This window comes from Manihot esculenta, chromosome 7, assembly GCF_001659605.2.
Source record: "Manihot esculenta cultivar AM560-2 chromosome 7, M.esculenta_v8, whole genome shotgun sequence".
Taxonomy (NCBI): domain Eukaryota; kingdom Viridiplantae; phylum Streptophyta; class Magnoliopsida; order Malpighiales; family Euphorbiaceae; genus Manihot; species Manihot esculenta.
Window position 1 is genome coordinate 24,018,432 of NC_035167.2, and position 17,939 is coordinate 24,036,370.

At 34.2% G+C, this 17,939-nt stretch overlaps 1 protein-coding gene across 2 annotated transcripts; it reads left to right on the forward strand.

Moving 5' to 3' along the window:
- Positions 1-2,637: 2,637 nt before the first annotated feature.
- LOC110619706 (inactive poly [ADP-ribose] polymerase RCD1) lies at positions 2,638-15,869 on the forward strand. Of its 2 annotated transcripts, none has more exons than XM_021763251.2 (7): positions 2,638-2,994; positions 3,919-5,083; positions 6,225-6,466; positions 6,939-7,099; positions 7,475-7,654; positions 7,774-7,869; positions 15,616-15,869. In XM_021763251.2, the coding sequence occupies exons 2-7, from the start codon at positions 3,939-3,941 to the stop codon at positions 15,661-15,663; spliced, it is 1,872 nt and encodes a 623-aa protein (XP_021618943.1). In that variant the 5' UTR covers positions 2,638-2,994; positions 3,919-3,938; the 3' UTR covers positions 15,664-15,869. The 2 variants fall into 2 exon arrangements, with proteins under 2 accessions (XP_021618943.1, XP_021618944.1); XM_021763252.2 differs by having other exon boundaries at positions 3,934-5,083.
- The last annotated feature ends 2,070 nt before the right edge of the window (positions 15,870-17,939 follow it).

Below are 17,939 nucleotides of genomic sequence, written 5' to 3' on the forward strand. Positions count from 1 at the left end.
TAGCTAGAGTAATCCAATGTACCTCCCATTGGATACCCGGGTCCTTGTGGGTAGGGTTGGTACTGAGGTGCATAGGTGGGTCTTGAGGCTTGAGTGCCTCTTGTTCCTCCTTCAAACTCTCCCACACCCTCTCCTTCAAAGCTCATACCCAAACTTCCATCTCTCCTCTGATCATCACCTACTATTTTCCTGACATTTGCAGACATCCTACCCGGATCTGTTCCCCTTTTATTTACATCAAAAGACCTTCTAGGGTCCCTTGACATTTCACCCCTGTTATTTCTACTTGACCACGCTCTTGACGGAGCAGCAGGGGGAAGGGCATCTATACCCTCATTTTCGAGTGGGTCTTTGGTCAATCGTGCAGATTGACTTGAGCCACGCATCCTATCTTTCGAAAAATAATATTTAAACAAATAGGCATTAGCATCATACGGTTCATCTGGATACACATGAACCCACATCATACCTATCATATCATCAATGCACATGCATATAGTCATGGCATTACACATGATCATTCATATATCAAGACAGGACTCTTATATCCTATTCTAGTGGACATGATTTTTTCTAATTGTGCTTGCTCTCTATAACATCTATGAGCCCAACACTGTGGGTCCGACTATGTGAACTTAGCGCGCTGATACCACTCTGTAATGACCTGAGAATCGGATTGCTACCGGCGCTAGGGTTCAGATCCACTTAAGATCGCCGGAGCCCGTAACAAGCCTACTATACATCATGTTACACCTGATATAATCCCATACGTGATAACACGAATAATAAAAACATAGCCATTACATGAAGCAAGACTCGACCTGTGCATGTATCATAATTGAAAATATAAAACCCATACTAGAGCTCTCATCAAATGCTCCAGTATGGTCACCATTACATGCTTCAAGCTCAGTTCAAACATAACTTATACTAAAAAACTTTTATATGAAAGGATCATGAAGCAGAGATTACAAGAAAGAACCCGGGCAAAACACAATTCTAATCCACAAATTAATACATGTCTGCAGCTATACTATTACAACAGGCTATACTAGCAACTCAGCTGACTTTCTAAGCTAACTCTGAGCCTGCAAACCTGGGATTAGGGAAAAAAGAATAAGTATAAGAGTTTAGTGAACATAACATAAAAAAGCCAGTTCAATAAAATATATGATCGTATGAATGCGTCACAATATAAACAATTCACAGTAACATAAATTTGTCACCAGTAACTTTATACACTTTCCAATAGTACTACTCAAATTAAAGAGAAATTTAAAAGAATAAGACATGGCAAAATAAATGAAAGAAAAAAAATTTAAGAAATAATTTTGCATGTAATTTTTTTAATTATTATCTTAAAATTATTTTCTTTGCATTTATTTTGAATAATAGTATAAATAAATTTTATTATTAATTAAATCATTTATATTGTACTTTTAATTTTTAATGGGCCTATTTATTAAAGATGATATATAATATAATTATTTTTATAATTATATAATAATAATTTTTAATTAAAAATATTTTATAGATCAACTATTTATATAATTAATAAATGTTTATAAATTCTAGCATTTGTAAGTTTGTTATTCCTCTTACTATGCTAGCATATTTTTATTTTTTCAAAATTATATTTATCCAGCACAAAAATACAAATATATATATATATATAATACAAATTAATTTTTATAGAAATCCAAAACATAAATTAAAATTAAAATTTTGTAAAAGATAAAAAAACAAATTAAACTAACATTGATTGCATAAAAAAATATAAAACAAATTAAATGAATTTAAATTGTAAAAATATGTTTGGTATTTAAATTGTGAAAACAATCACTTACCAATAATAAGAACTTAAATAAATAAACTTCTTTCGACTAAAAAAATATAATATTTCAAAATTATTTCAATTCAGCATAAAAATACATACATACATATATATATATATATATATATATATATATATATATATATATATATATAGAATAAATTAATAGATAAATGCAAATTAATTTTTATAAAAATTCAAAATACAAATTAAATTGTCTAAAAAAAATCTAAAAATAAATTAAATGAATATAAATCGTATAAAAAAATTTAAAATATAAATTGAATGAATCTAAATTATAAAAATATAGATTATATAAAAAATTTAAAAGACAAATTAAATGAATTTAAATTATGAAAATAATAACTTACCAATGATAATAAATGTAAAATATATATGTAAATAAATAAAAGAATTAAAAGTATTTAAAAAATTTAAAAATAAAAAAATTATTTTCTTATTCCATAATCTCACTCTAATAGCCTGTTTTTTTATAGATATAATAGATAGATTATTATTTTACGTAAAATAATAAAAAGCTTTATTTAATTAATCATTTATTATTTTATGTAAAATAATAAAAAGTATTATTCATTTATTATTCTTTTATGTAAAAAGATATAAAATGAGAAAAAAAAATAAATTCTCAATAATTATAATATGTTTTTTATTATTTCTATAAAAATGTGAACAATTTCAAAGTAAAAGTCATTTTCTTATATCTCTTTTATTTTATTATATAATAAAAAAAAATAAAAGTTATTTCTCTCCATTTCTTTTCCCATTACTTGCAAACAAAGAAAAATGAAAAGCAGCGCAATAATTTTTTGCAAAAGGTTGGATTCCTAATACTGACGTATTTATTAATTTATGCTTTTTTCTCTCTCCTCAACCCGTCAAACATCAACCGTAAATACACCTCCGCCACGACGACCTCCGCCACCGCCACTTCACCACCTAATCATTCCTAATTTCTCAACAATCGAAAGGGGGAACCGAATCAAGGACCATCAAGGCACATCATCATAGTTTTGGACTCACCGGTGTCGGAAAATCATGCTTATCCTCCAATCATCCTCCATGTCGGGGGAAAATTCAGTGAATATTTATGTTAGAACAGATCGGGTCTTGTATGAGCTACCCTAAATAACCATATTAAGGTATATTTTTCTTATTCTTGTTCTCGTTTTGAATTTGATTGTGGTTCTGCAGATATTGACTAATAATATTATGCTATTGCCATCAATAATCTTTGAGTAGTTAATTTTAGTGTTTTATTAGCGTGATCTTTATTTGGAGAAGTAATTTTATGAGTATTTTGGTTATTTGTTCATTTTTTGCTTATGCACGTATGATGAACCGGTATTGCTGTCCATGTGATGGTTTTATTTTAATTCTACAAATTTTTTACTAATGGGTAAGTTATTGCCATCATAAGATTTGAGCAGTAGGATTTTAGTGTTCTGTTAGGATGACAGTGAATTCGAGAAGTACTTTTGATTCATTGTTCATTTTTTTGGTTTATACATGTATAATTAATTATAAAAGAGGATAAGTATAATTACTGACACCGTCTTCCTCTTTCTATCTACTATCACCTCTTCTTCCTTTTTTTTTTTTGGTTATATTTAATAAAATAAGTGAATACGAATAGGATTAAGGGCAAGACCAAGATGGAAAAGTATTTTTAATGGTTAATAACTTGGTCTGATTTCTTCTATATGCAAATGATGTATTGCTGAAAGGAAGATCACCCTTGTGTCTATAAATCGGTAATTACTTTCATGAATCATAATAACTATGATCTAATCAACATACACTTGCAAGTTGAACTTATGTTTTCATGTAATGAAACAATGAGCTATTATAGTGACAAACCTTCTATATAGTATGTTTGTGTTGCTGCAACTTAATATACACCAAGTCTTCTTGGTTACCTGATACATCTAACTCATAACTAACTAGTTCCTGTTATTTAGGGCTTGCCAATCATATTCAATGCTATTATGTCTTTAAACCTGGTGGGAGGCTAAAATTGTTAACTTACCCTGAATTTGGATGTTTGGATTTCAACTTTTTGATAGGCATTGATCTATTAGGTAAAATGGAAGCCAAGGTCGCAAAGGTATTGGATAGTAATAGCCAAAGCGTTATGCTTGGTCTGAAAAGAAAACGAGCATCCCGTTATGCAGCATATTTCGCTGAAGCTTCTCGCATTACCTCACCTGAGTGGCCAACTGTGCGTTTTTCAACCTATAAGCCTAGGAAACAGAGGAGACTAACTGGAAGCCGAAGCAAGGTTGTGAGCTGTGGGTGTCATTTTAGAAGATCTTTGCTTCGGTGTTATTCCAATTTTATGAGGACTGGGGTGCTGCTACGTCTTATGTTTTATCAGAATGGTGAATGGACTGATTTTTCTCCAGATATTGTTGCTTTGGTTAGGAAGGATCTTCAAGAGAGGAAACCGGCTATTGAGCTTGAGTTAGAGGGCCAACGCTGTATGCTGGATCTCTTGCATATGTTTCTAGTGGACATGAAGACGGGTTTTCAGCAACCAATTGCTTGGATTGATGAGAAAGGTGGCTGTTTCTTTCCGGAAATTTTCATTGACAACAGGGAGCCACAAGCGTGCTGCCAGCATAATTGTGTGAATGACCAAGGACCTACATTTAGAGAGCCTAAAGTACCTCATGAGATAAGGTTGCAGCTGGAAATTGACATAAATGGACTGGATCATTGTCAGTCTAAGTTAGAGTGCAGTGGAGAGTCGGATGCTTTTGTCAAGCATATTGAAATTGTTCAAAATCCTATGAGTGTGAATGTTGTGGAAGTTGAGGATAATTGCAACAGGAAGCCCGATGAACAAATTAGTCAATTTTTTGAGGAAAATCAACATATTAAAACAAATGTATCCACTGGAATTGAATCTGTTAATGAAAAGTTGGATTCTGATACTGTACAAAATATGTTTCTTACAGGCATGAAGAATTTTAGTGTTACTGACATACTTGATATTCGTCGTTGCTCTAGTACTCCAATGCAAGCCCAATTGGAGATTTTCCAGAAGCAGATTGAACTAACAAAAAGGTGTCGTGGTGATGCAAATGTTCGATATGCTTGGCTTGCTTCCTCTAAAGCATTACTATCTACAGTAAAGTTGTATGGACTTGGAAATTGCGGGCAATCCGCAAGTAAGTCCAAATATGGCATTGGTGTTCATCTGTATGCAGCAAACTGCTGTGAATCCAGGTTGCATTCTTGTGCATTCTACCCTTTCACACCCTGTTGAAATTGTCTGGTGCATCGTGCATGGATTGTTGTGTGGTATCTCATTGCATCTTTTTGCAAATGGTTATCTAGATGAATGTTGTAAATCCACCTATACTGATTGTTGTACCTATGGAGATGCATATTGATTATGGTCTGGGTAAGCCTGGCAAGAGGCAAGCTGAGCTACGTAACTCCTGTGATCTTAACTTTGTGTTGCCAACAACTTGAGTGCCTTTTTTTATGATCATCATCCTGTCGATTGTAGCTTTAGTTTTGCATATAAGCCAAATGGTTGCTTGTCATGTTAATTGGAAGTCCTTAGTTATGGTCTTATCTGACTCAAAAAGTTCAGTTGTAAACATTATTCTTAGTCTTTCGATTTAAGACGGATGAATGGAACAAATCATATTTAAAAAGGTCTTTTGCAACTTATTAGGATGGTTTTTGCCAAGGAAATTTAATTGATTTTTTGCAAATTATTAGTACAACACATGCCAAGGAAATTTTCTGCTGCTCATCTCTGCTGCCACTTGCCTTTAGAAGTGCATGTGTTGCAACTCGCAATCTCAGAAGTATTTTAAATTTTTGTAGTATTAAAAAAGTAAAAATTGAATTATGAAGAAAATTGAAGTTCGTCTCTTCAAAGTCTAAACTAAATTTTTTTGCAAAATAAGAAATCTTTATCATATATTTTTTCACCTAAAATTTAAAACATTTAAAAATAAAAATATTTAAAAATCACAGTGTTAGTATTACTATAATTATTAGTATTTCCATATTATAAATGAAAAGTCTACAGTTGGACAATTGAAATATGTAAATAATTTGTAAATTTTAAAATATGTTATTTTCATTTGTGATGCTCTGTTTTTCTGTTTTGATGATTATATATAAAACTCATAATTGTATCTTCCGATTCTATTTTAATTTTAAGATAAAAGGATTATGAACCATCATTTTAATTTTAATGAAAAAAAAATAGAAGTTTGAATTTGGCCCCCATTAAAATGATTCTAGATTCATCCTTGTTGCACTATAATCTTCTCATAGATATCAAGTTTTATCTTATATTATTATGTTATTTTGTACTTTTAATACTTTTTTAATGATCTATTTACAGTGCAAATTTTTGTGATGTTGACGAAAATGGAGTGCGGCACATGGTACTTTGTCGTGTAATATTGGGAAAAATGGAGCTTGTTCAACCTGGGAGTCAGCAGTGGTATCCCAGTAGTGAGAATTTTGATAGTGGTGTTGATGACCTTCAAAATCCAAGCCAGTATATAGTCTGGAGTATGAATATGAACACCCATATTTATCCAGAATTTGTTGTTAGTTTCAAGAGCTCTTCTCATGCTGAAGGTGATATGCTGCTACTCTTGAGGTTTCTGTTTCTGGATGAAAATTATGCCTTATAAATATATATATGGATACACATGCACACTCACTTGCACAAATATATCTGTACATTATTCTTCTACTAATGAATGAGAAGACTGAAAACCCTTACACTGGATAGATACACTCTTGATTTGTCATCTGCTGGATGGAACCAGTAAATTCTCTTGGTTCAGAGTCAAGCTTGAATCTCTATTGCTCAATCTCCTTGGGTGCTGATAAACGAATACGTGATGCGCAGTTATCTATTTTTGGTTTGGCTTTGTAACATTTGAGAGCTCAGTAACTGCTCCGACTATTCATCCAGTAGCTTAGTTGGTGGTGTCTTCTCTGCAGATTGGTGGTGTCTTTCTCTGCAGTTGCTGTATGGATACATGGATTTCTTTTCTCAAAGTTTCTTTTAATTTGACTGCTAGATTTTTCTCTCTCACAACAGGGATTTTGGCTGGAACTGATATAAAACATGATGTTTCTGGTATCACTACATCTTCACAAGGTGCTCAGCAAAATGTACCAAATGAGTCTCCTGTTGATCTGAACCTGCCAGTAGAATCTCCTGATTTGAATCTACCAACAGAGTGCCCTATAGCTGGCCTGGTAAGTATACCTATTATATTTGGGCTCTCTCTCTCTCTCTCTCTCTCTCTCTCTTTTCCCCTCCTTTCATTTGTACACTTTTCACTGGGCCCAAAATTTTATATTTCGATTCGGACTTATTTCTTTTCTTCCTTCACAAAATAATAATTGTAATTTTTTTGTTAATACAGCAAGTCTGGCGTAGCTTCTGTTGCTTCTTTTGGCAACAGCACCCTGCACTAGCTTTCTTGAAATGCCTATTTTCGGGGAGCTCTTATTATTATTTAATTATTATTTTTGATACTATTCAGAAGTTCCATTGGGGGTTCTTAGAATCTTGTATTGTTGCTTTGTCATTTCTGCACATTTGATTGATAACATTTGGTTATATATTAGGGAAGTGTGAGCCAACCAGAATCTGGGGGATCTCTGGGAAAAGCTCCAAGTTTTGGTTCAAATAATACAAGGACCCCTAAATCCCCTTGGATGCCTTTTCCTATGTTGTTTTCTGCAATCTCAAGTAAAGTCCCTCGTGCAGAAATGGAACGTGTAACTACTTATTATGAACAATTCCAGGTATTTTGAGTAGCATCATGTCTTCTCTGTATTTGATTTAAATATTTTGTGATGTTCTTGTGTCACCTTTTTTTTCTTAAGAAAAAAAGAATTAAAGTTTTTAATTCAATACATATCAGGCCAAGAAGATAAGCAGGGGAGATTTTATCAAAAGGTTGAGATTAATAGTTGGAGATGCCTTACTGAAGTCAACAATAACAAGTCTTCAATGCAAGGTATGTTTTGATTTGCATGATAGTTGGCACACCAGTATTTTTAAGAACTCTGCAAGTTTAACTAACCGTTTTCATATAAACTAATTGTGGTTTGTAGTCAATGACTTCATAGTTTCTCAATGTTAGTCCACAACATAAACTCTCATGAAAAACACAACTCAAAGCTCATAGCAGTCTTAGTTTCTGTCCAAAATGGACATCAAAATTGGAATCAGAACATTGAAATTGGCAGAAGGGTCCTGCCAATTTTTTGTTGATGTGTTAGGTGACTTAATGCTACTAAAGGCTCAGCAAGGTTGCGGTTGAGTAGCTGACATTAGCAAAAATAGCGTAAGATCAGGTGGAATGTGTTACATTTGCACGAGATCTGCAGAAGAAAAAGGAGAGAGACATAAGGAAATGAAGAAGAAAGGAGAAACAGAAGAAAAAGATTGAGAAAGGAGAGAGAGAGAGAGAGAGAGAGAGAGAGAGAAAGGGAGGAGGAGAAAGATAGAGAGAATGAGAGAGAGATTAATTGTTGTATTATTGGATTCTCCTTTCCCATTGTTACATCGCCACCCTATTTATACAGTATGTTCTCCTATACATTCTCATAGATCCTACTCTCTTAGCCATAACATTCCCCACTCCTTGAAATCATTCTTGTCCTCAGTAATGAATAAGGAAAGCAGCAATATAATGATGAAACTGTTGCCTTCATATGCAGTACATTCCAACATCAAGTGATCTCAGGAAGGAATTCTGTTGCAGCCACTTGGAGTGGCAATTGGCAAACTAATAGCTGTAGCAAGAGCCTGACTTTATTCCTCAGTCCTCATTACTCAGTTTCTTTTAGCAGTAAATGATTGCAGTATCCAAGGAACTGCTCTTTTTTCTCTGCCTTCTCCTAATTTCTAAACTCTCTTCTCTAAGGATCACAAGATTATCCAATCGTACTTCCAAATCACAAATACCACAAGATTGATGTCATTTTTGCCCGGGAACAATAAAAGATTTTGATATCATTTTTCTTGGATTAGAATCAAATTTATCCAGCAATACCCCATGCTCATTCTCAAGAATTTCAGCAAAGTGAAGGACAGAAAAATATTGAATTGAAGAATCTACATCTTCATCAAATATTTAGAAAGAATTTAATTTGGACGCAAGAGCCTGCTTACCATTCCCATCAAAATCATGTTCTTGAAAATTAGAACAACCAAAATCCATAACTTTCTCCATCCATTGCAAGACCATCATTGCCATCAGAATCTAGATTCTCTTTTTCAAGATTGGAACAATCTGAATAATGGAACTCCACGTTATCAAATTCTTGATCATCATCAAGATTATATACTATCTCACAACTTTCTTCCTCAATTTTTCCAAATTGGGGGTGTGGCAAACACAAAGTTCTCCTAGTATCATTCCCATCATCCCATGTGAAGTTAAGACTCAGGATTTGGAACCAACTGAGAAACAGTTTCCTTATCTTTTGATTGTGAAGCTGATAATATCTCTACCATCTGATCCAGTTTTTTTGGACTATCAAGTCTATTTTCTGATCCATTTCCAATTGGTCATCTTTGTCCTTTTGTTGATTCTCCATCACTAAGAAAATGAGGAAAAAGAAGTGAATTTCAAGAGAAAATGAAACGTGATTCAATGCTCAAGAAATAAGAAAGAAGGAACAATGTCTTTCTCTTAAAATGGAAATGGAACACTCAAAGTGAGATTAGATTAGAAGAGAAACAGAAATGAAACCAAGAATGAGAGAAGATAGAAGAATTTGAGAGAAACAAAAGAAAAGAGGAAGAAACAAAGGGAAAATGAAAAAAGAGTAGAAATTAGGGAGAAATAGAGAAAGAAAGGGATGAGGAACATAACAAGAAATAGAGAGAAAAGCAACAATTAGATGAGAGAGAACAGAGGGGGAAAATGATTGAAATCTTGATATTTCTTGGTTTAGAAGAAATTCAAGAAAGAAAGAAGAAATTTGAAACTTTGATGAAAAGAAGAAAAAGAGAGTAGAAGATTTGAGAGAAAATGCTTGATAATTCCCATCAAGCCAATTGGAGTATATATACTACTTACAAGAGTACATACTAGGTAAGAAAATAAATTAATTCCCTAATTATAGCCTAATCATATCACAATCATATCATACAATCATATCCCTAATTATCACTATAAATCTAAGCTATTTACAGAAATAATCTCAACACTCCCCCTCAAGCTGGAGCGTACATATCATATGCTCCAAGCTTGTTACAAATATACTCTATTTGTGATCCTCGAAGTGATTTTGTGAACACATCAGCTAGTTGATCATTTGAGTTGACAAAGCTAGTAGAAATGCATCCGGACTCAATCTTTTGCCTAATAAAGTGGCAATCCACCTCTATATGCTTCGTCCTCTCATGAAAAACTGGATTTGATGCAATATGGAGGGCTGCTTGATTATCACATATCAACTTCATTTGACCAGTATCGCTATATTTCAATTCCTGAAGGAGTTGCTTCAACCAAATGAGTTCACATGTCCCTAAAGCCATAGCTCGATATTCTGCTTCTGCACTTGATCTTGCTACCACACTCTGTTTTTTACTTTTCCAGGATATAAGATTCCCTCCAATCATAATGCAATATCCTGAAGTAGATCGTCTATCTGAAAGAGAACCTGCCCAGTCTGCATCAGAATAGCCAACAATTTGTGAGTGACCCTTATTCTCATAGAGTAGTCCTTGTCCTGGAGCTCCTTTGACATATCTGAGAATGCGAATGACTGCATCCCAGTGACACTGTATGGATTTTGAAGAAATTGACTAACTACACTTACAGCAAAGGAAATATCTGGTCGAGTGATAGTGAGATAATTGAGCTTGCCGACCAATTTTCTGTATCTAGCAGGGTCTTTAAGTGGTTCCCCCTGTTCAGGAATCAGTTTGACATTTGGATCCATGGGAGTATCCACATGTCTACAGTCTAACATGCCTGTTTCTTCCAATATGTCCAAAGCATATTTTCGTTGAGAAATTGCGATACCTATTTTAGACTGTGCCACTTCAATCCCTAAGAAATACTTCAATTTTCCAAGGTCTTTAGTTTGAAAATGACTGAACAAATGTTGTTTAAGCTGAGAGATTCCATCATTATCATTTCCTGTAATGACAATATCATCAACATAGACCACCAAGTAGATGCATCTATTGCCATTATGTCGAAAAAACACGGAATGATCATAATCACTTCGAGACATTCCAAACTGTTGAACTACATTGCTGAATCGCCCGAACCATGCTCTTGGAGACTGTTTTAGACCATACAATGAGCGTCGAAGACGACATACTAAGCCTGACTCTCTCTGAGCAACAAACCCCGGAGGTTGCTCCATATAGACTTTTTTGGCGAGTTCTCCATGAAGAAATGCATTTTTAATATCCAGTTGATGAAGGGCCCAGTGATTAATTGCGGCCAGTGAGATAAAGAGACGAACAAAAGCTATTTTGGCTACTGGAGAGAAAGTATCACTGTAATCAAGCCCATAAATCTGAGTGTAACCTTTAGCTACAAGGCGAGCTTTAAGGAGATTAATTTTGCCATCAGGTCCCACCTTAACTGTGTAAACCCATCGACAACCAACAGTAGACTTGCCAGGTGGTAAAGAGACCAGTTCCCAAGTTCCATTATTATGAAGAGCAGTCATCTCCTCAACCATTGCATTACACCAACCAGGATGATCCAATGCTTCTCTAACTGTCTTGGGTATAAAAACAGCAGACATGGTGGAAACAAAAGTATAATAGGAAGGAGACAAACAATGATAACTCACAAAATTATAAATGGGATGAGGATTGCGAGAAGAGCGAATACCTTTTCGGAGAGCAAGAGGAGGAGTAGCTGTAGCTACTGAAGGCATGACCGAAGGAGGTGAAGATGGAACTGGAGGTGAGTCACTAGAAGTACCTGCATTAGGGAGAGAAGTATCAGTGTTAGTAGCAGATGGGTGGGGCCGACGGGTGTAGACCTGAAGGGGTGGACTGACATGAGGTCAATGAGATACAAGAGGTGTAGGTACAGGCAAAGCGCTAGGAACAAAGGTTTTATGCGTTGGACTAGAAGAAAAGTAAGGGGAGGTTTCAAAAAAGGTGACATCTGCCGAGACAAAATATCTGTTGGTAGTGGGATCATAGCATTTGTAACCTTTTTGAAGTCGAGAATAGCCAAGAAAGATGCATTTAACTGATTTGGGCTGGAGTTTGTCTTTACCAGGGGTATGATCATGACCAAAACATATACATCCAAAAACTCGCAGTGACAACTGGTTGGAGGTCTGGTTAGGAAAGAGAACCGAATGAGGACTCTGATGCTGCAAAACAGAGGAAGGCATACGGTTGATCAAATAGCAGGCAGTAAGGACCGCCTCGCCCCAAAAACGCAGCGGAACATTATGATGTATAAGTAAGGTGCGGGCGGTTTCAATCAAATGCCGATTTTTGCGCTCGGCAACACCATTTTGTTGAGGAGTATGGGCAAGCAATTTTGGATCCAACGAATGCCACAAAAGACTACATAGTTGAGCATCAATCTTAACCCAGTTGGGTCTATCAGTGACAGTGATATTAGTGGCGTTTTTTGTTAAATGATCATTATATTCCTGTCCCACAAACCATAATTCTACGGATACAGCCCAAGACACATAATTATTATTCCCTTGCAACTTTACAGTAGCAATTGAAAAGACAGGTTTAAGAGACTCAGAACCTGTATTGAGGGTGTTTTGCTTTTCAGACATGTCGAGAGAGATTCTGAAACAACAAGAGATCAAATAGAGACCTGAATCTGCAAAAAAGGAGCCGGATCTGCCAAAGAGCGCCTGTGAACAGTAAATCCGACGACCGGACTTACTGGGCTGGGGTCGCCGGCGTCGGGCAAGGCTGGAGGAAGGGTCGCCGGCGTCGGGCAAGGCTGGAGGAAGAGTCGCCGGCGTGAAACGGTCGCCGGAGGATGTGCACGCGTCCGCGCGTGGATGACGGACGTGTGAAGGCGGGCTGATCTGACAACCGGACCTACTGGGCTGTGGTTGCCGGAGCCGGGCAAAGCTGGGAGAAGGATCGCCGGCGTGAAACGGTCGCCGGAAAGTGATGCACGTGCCGGCGCGTGGCTGGAAGCAATCTGTGCAGGGTGGTGCGTGGAGGCGCGTGGAGGCCCGTCCGGAGGCGGTGCTTCGCCGGAAAATAGATCGGAGGTCGGCGTGGGGAATGGGCTGGGTGGTGAGACTAACTGATGTCCAGAAAGTCACCAAAGTAAGGTGGCCGGTCTGCCACTCAAAAGTGAACCAAATTTCTTGGCTCTGATACCATGAAACTTTGATGAAAAGAAGAAAAAGAGAGTAGAAGATTTGAGAGAAAATGCTTGATAATTCCCATCAAGCCAATTGGGGTATATATACTACTTACAAGAGTACATACTAGGTAAGAAAATAAATTAATTCCCTAATTATAGCCTAATCATATCACAATCATATCCCTAATTATCACTATAAATCTAGGCTATTTACAGAAATAATATCAATATATAGAAATAATCTCAACAAAATTCAAGAAATAAGAATAATAGAAAGACGAGCATAAGAAATATGGATTCCAAGAAAAAGAAGCAGAAGAAGAGAATACCTAGAATTTGGTGCTTGTGGATAGTAGGCTTTGATACTACCTGTTATGTATGCACCTGATTTGCAGAAGAAAGGGAAGGGAGAGGGACAGAAGGAAAAGAAGAAGGAAGGAGAAATAGAAGATTGAGAAAGGGATGAGAGAGAGAGAGAGAGAGAGAGGGGGGGGGAGGAGGAGAAAGATAGAGAGAATGAGAGAGAGATTAATTGTTGAATTATTGGATTCTCCTTTCCCACTGTTACAATGCCACCCTATTTATGTAACATGTTCTCCTATACATTCTCATAGATCCTACTCTCTTACTCATAGCAGAATGCAGCCTACAGTGACAACATGAATTCAGCTTGCACACACTTGAGTGTTTATCAACCCAAATCAAATGGAACTCACAACATAGGTGTTGGAACTTGTAGTCGAGTTCTGATTGCAGTCACGTTGCCTCCTGTGGACTACGAAGCTTGAAGATTTTGGGAGAGTTTATTGCTGTGAAAATTGTTGTTTACAATCTATGTGCATTCTAATTTATACATAAAAAATCAAAGCTGATAAAAAAATTACAAGGAATAAAATCTCTACAGTTATGTCCTATAATTTAGCCTAAAATATGGCATGAGATCAGCCCTTAAACTTTGCAACTATATCCTAAAGATCTCCTCATTAGTCAACAAAGCTCAGGGAAGGTCTAGATGCTGGAATTAGTTGAGTTCCTATGCTAGTGGCACGGTGGTTCGACGCACTGAGAGTGATGGTCTTGTTGCGGCAATAAGGAAGCTTGTCTTGAAACCCTGTTTTGCAAGGTTGGGTGCACTAGGGCTTTAGGGAAACAAAGGGAGACACTCCGGGTATGCTAAATCTACAAATAAATTTACCCACATTAGGATTTTTCTTTTCCTTTCTTTTTTCTTCTTCTTCAAAACATGATCAATAGCTAGAAGAGAACTTTTGAAACCCCCCACCCCCCCCCCCCCCCCCCCAACAAAAAAAAAAAAAAAAAAAAAAAAAAAAGAGTTTCTGAGTTGTGTGGTGCTTTGATACGAAACTGATATAAAACAAGAACACAAAAGATAGAGAAACTAAAAAGGAGGAGAATTAAATTCTCAAGAGAAATAAATATTCAAGAAAAAATACTCTCTCAAAATGGAAGAGAAACAAATTTCAATGCTGATATCATAATAAGCTCTGTAGTTTTGGACTCACTTTTCACTTGGTCTAAAATGGTTAATCCAAGTTATTTAGTTTTTATTTTTCCATACTTTGCTTTGCTGATGTAAGCATATGATTTTCTCACTCTTCCCCACTAAATTTGCGATGTCCTCGTCGTAATTGAATCGGATACAATTGCTAAATCAAGACCGGACTCTTGAGTATTGTGGTTCACTAGTATCTCGGGCGGCTCTACCTCGTCTCACATGGGTAGCCTTTTTTTCGCAGATCTACTAGACCTGCACAGTTTTTCTGACTTGGGATGACTCTTATACCAATTGAAACAGTCTAGTCCAAACTGACCCAAATAATTTTTGGATCGACTTTCCACTTGACCCAAAATAGTTAATTCAAGTTATTTAGTAATTTCATGCTAGTTATTATATACAATTTGATCTTTGCGTACTTTGCTGATGTGGGATGTGGGATGCAGGACGTTCTGATTTTCACATGAATACTAAACCAAAATAAATTAATAACGTTAAGCGGACTCTAGTTGGGGAAATATAAACTCAATATTCCTAAATGATAGAAAATGGACTTCCTAATTTCACAATTAAAAGTTAAATCAATATGATTCTTAAAATCTTGGATTTCCTTTAACTTATCACTACCTCTTTATTCATTTATTATATTTCCCTCCTATTTGACTCTTTTATACTTCTCATTGCATGGATCAGCATCTCCTTTGTCATGATTGGTTCAATGCATGCTTACAGCCCTTTACTACCTGGGATTAGTCCATGAACCCTTGAACTATAATTAAAACCTATTGATGTCTAAACTTATAAAAATCATGACAAAAAGACAAATATAATTGATTGATTGCTTGGGTTGTTGTGATTATGCCGTGCCGTGTTGATGTGAACATTGTTGTGGTTGTTATATGCAGATACCATTGGTGGGAACAGGCACAGTCAAATCAACTGCAGAAGGTTAAAGTGGGTTTGATGGATGGAGATGCTCTACTGACGCCCAGTGTTGGAATTTTAGGTAAAGCTTTGCTTGTGTGCTTGAATGTGTCGACATGGAAGTTGTTAATGTAAATGACTGTTTTGGGCTTGTTGGTTTAAGTTATATTGAAACAGGCTACTCAAAACATGCTAGTTTATGGGATTGAATGGATTGCAAGAGTTAATTGGCGTACTGTGCGAATCTGTCTCATTGTTGGTTCTTATTTTAAAATTACTTGGTTAAGACGTCCCTATATTTTATAAGATCAAATTGTTTAGTCCTGACTAAAAAACTATTTAATTAATTTACTTGAACCCTACAACTAAGTAGTATGAATATGATTTATTTAAAATTATAGGGATTAAATAATGTATATAGTTAAAAATTATATAAATATTTAAAGAACTGAAGTGTTTAATTTTACGAAATTGAAGAAGTTAATTTTAATTATTTTAATCAAATAATTTTAATGGAATAATTTTATAATAGGAATTTATCGATATTTAATAAAAAAAAAATCTTGCGATTTAATGATAATTCTCCTTTCTTTGGATTTGATGTTGTGAAATAACTAGGACTTTATTAGTTAATTTCACTGTAGAACTTTTTATTTGATTTTATTTTTATTATTTTCCTAAAGCAGAGAGGTGTTAGAAAATGGTTGGTGCGTGGATTAACATGTGGCACTTAAGCTCTAAGTTCTGTTTTACAAATCTATTTGAATATTTTTTAAGAAAAAAAGGTTTAGATAGCAACTTTTATGATCATTAAATAATTAAAAGAAGAATTAGAATATGAAAATTTGAAATTCAGGACGAATAAGCTTCAAGAAAATGTTCAAATTTATTTAAGATATATCATTTAACAAATTATTTCCTGATTTTATTCTTGGATTATATGTTTTTCTCCTATAGTGGAGTAATTCTACTATTTGATCTTTATATTTTTCTCATGTCTATAATAACACTCTTGTGTACCTTCTAAAATATCTATCTTAAATTCCTCACCTCACTTTTTCTTAATTGATTATTGTTATTGTCATTATTTATATATATATATTTAATATTACATAAATAATATTTTATATTTATATTATAAATAGTAATTTTTCATATTGTAAACAATACAATATAAAATTAATAATGATACATTAATGAATTTGTTATAAAAATATCACTTGCAAACTTATAAAGTTTAAGAGAAAAAACATATAATTTAAATATGGACACTCTCACTTAAATTAAATATTTATGTATAAATTTATACATTTATTATATATATTTTAAATTAATTTTACATAAAATTTGATATAAATATTTCATGAAATAATATTATTATAGGACTTCAAATTTATATTAAATACATTTTATAAATTTAGTTAATTTTTAAGTTAACTGATAAGAAAATTAAGAAGAAAATAATTTTAAAAATTAATATTATTTGGCTGAGAATTGTGGGAAGAATTTCACAAGTGAATAATTTACAAATTGAGCCAGAACTTTTCAATGCCCCGCTTGATTTGATTGGAGTACACCTTTAAAGACAATTACAAAATGTCTTTACACTAAAATCAGCTAAAGGAAGTGGGGGACAATGCAAGGCCATGGCTATGTTACTTCTTCTTCTTCTTCTTATTATTATTATTATTATTATTATTATTATTATAATAAAATTGGTTAAAATTTAATTTTCTAAGATTAAATTATTGTAATTATGTTTTATAAAACTATTTCAAATATTATAAAAAATAGTTTGTAAAATTTTAACGTAAGAATAAAAAAGTTTAACCATCTCATTCTGTTCACGTATACCCACTTCATTTTGCCGAACAAAATTCTTTATGACTATGTAAATAACTGTTTATGTTTTTTTAGGAGACTGAGGTGGCAAAGTTAAATTAAACTAAGTTGAATTTCTAACAACCTCTTTTAAACTTTATTTTGTTATTTCCAACATTTTATTTTAGATTGAAAAATAAATTTATCTTTAAGTGACTTCATAAAAATATCGATAATTTGATTATTTGATGCACGGTATTCAAACATGATCACTTTATTTATTTTGTTTTATCAAATTTCGAATATGGTGATATCCGATATCAATTCACTTTCTCTACCATGAAACTCTGAATTTTTTTTTTCTCAATTCCATTGTTGATTTATTATCGCAATAGATTGTTGTTGGGCCAACTTGTTGATGTTGTAACTAGCTATGCATCCTCTAGCACAACTAGTTACTGCTATATATTCGCTCCTACTGTTA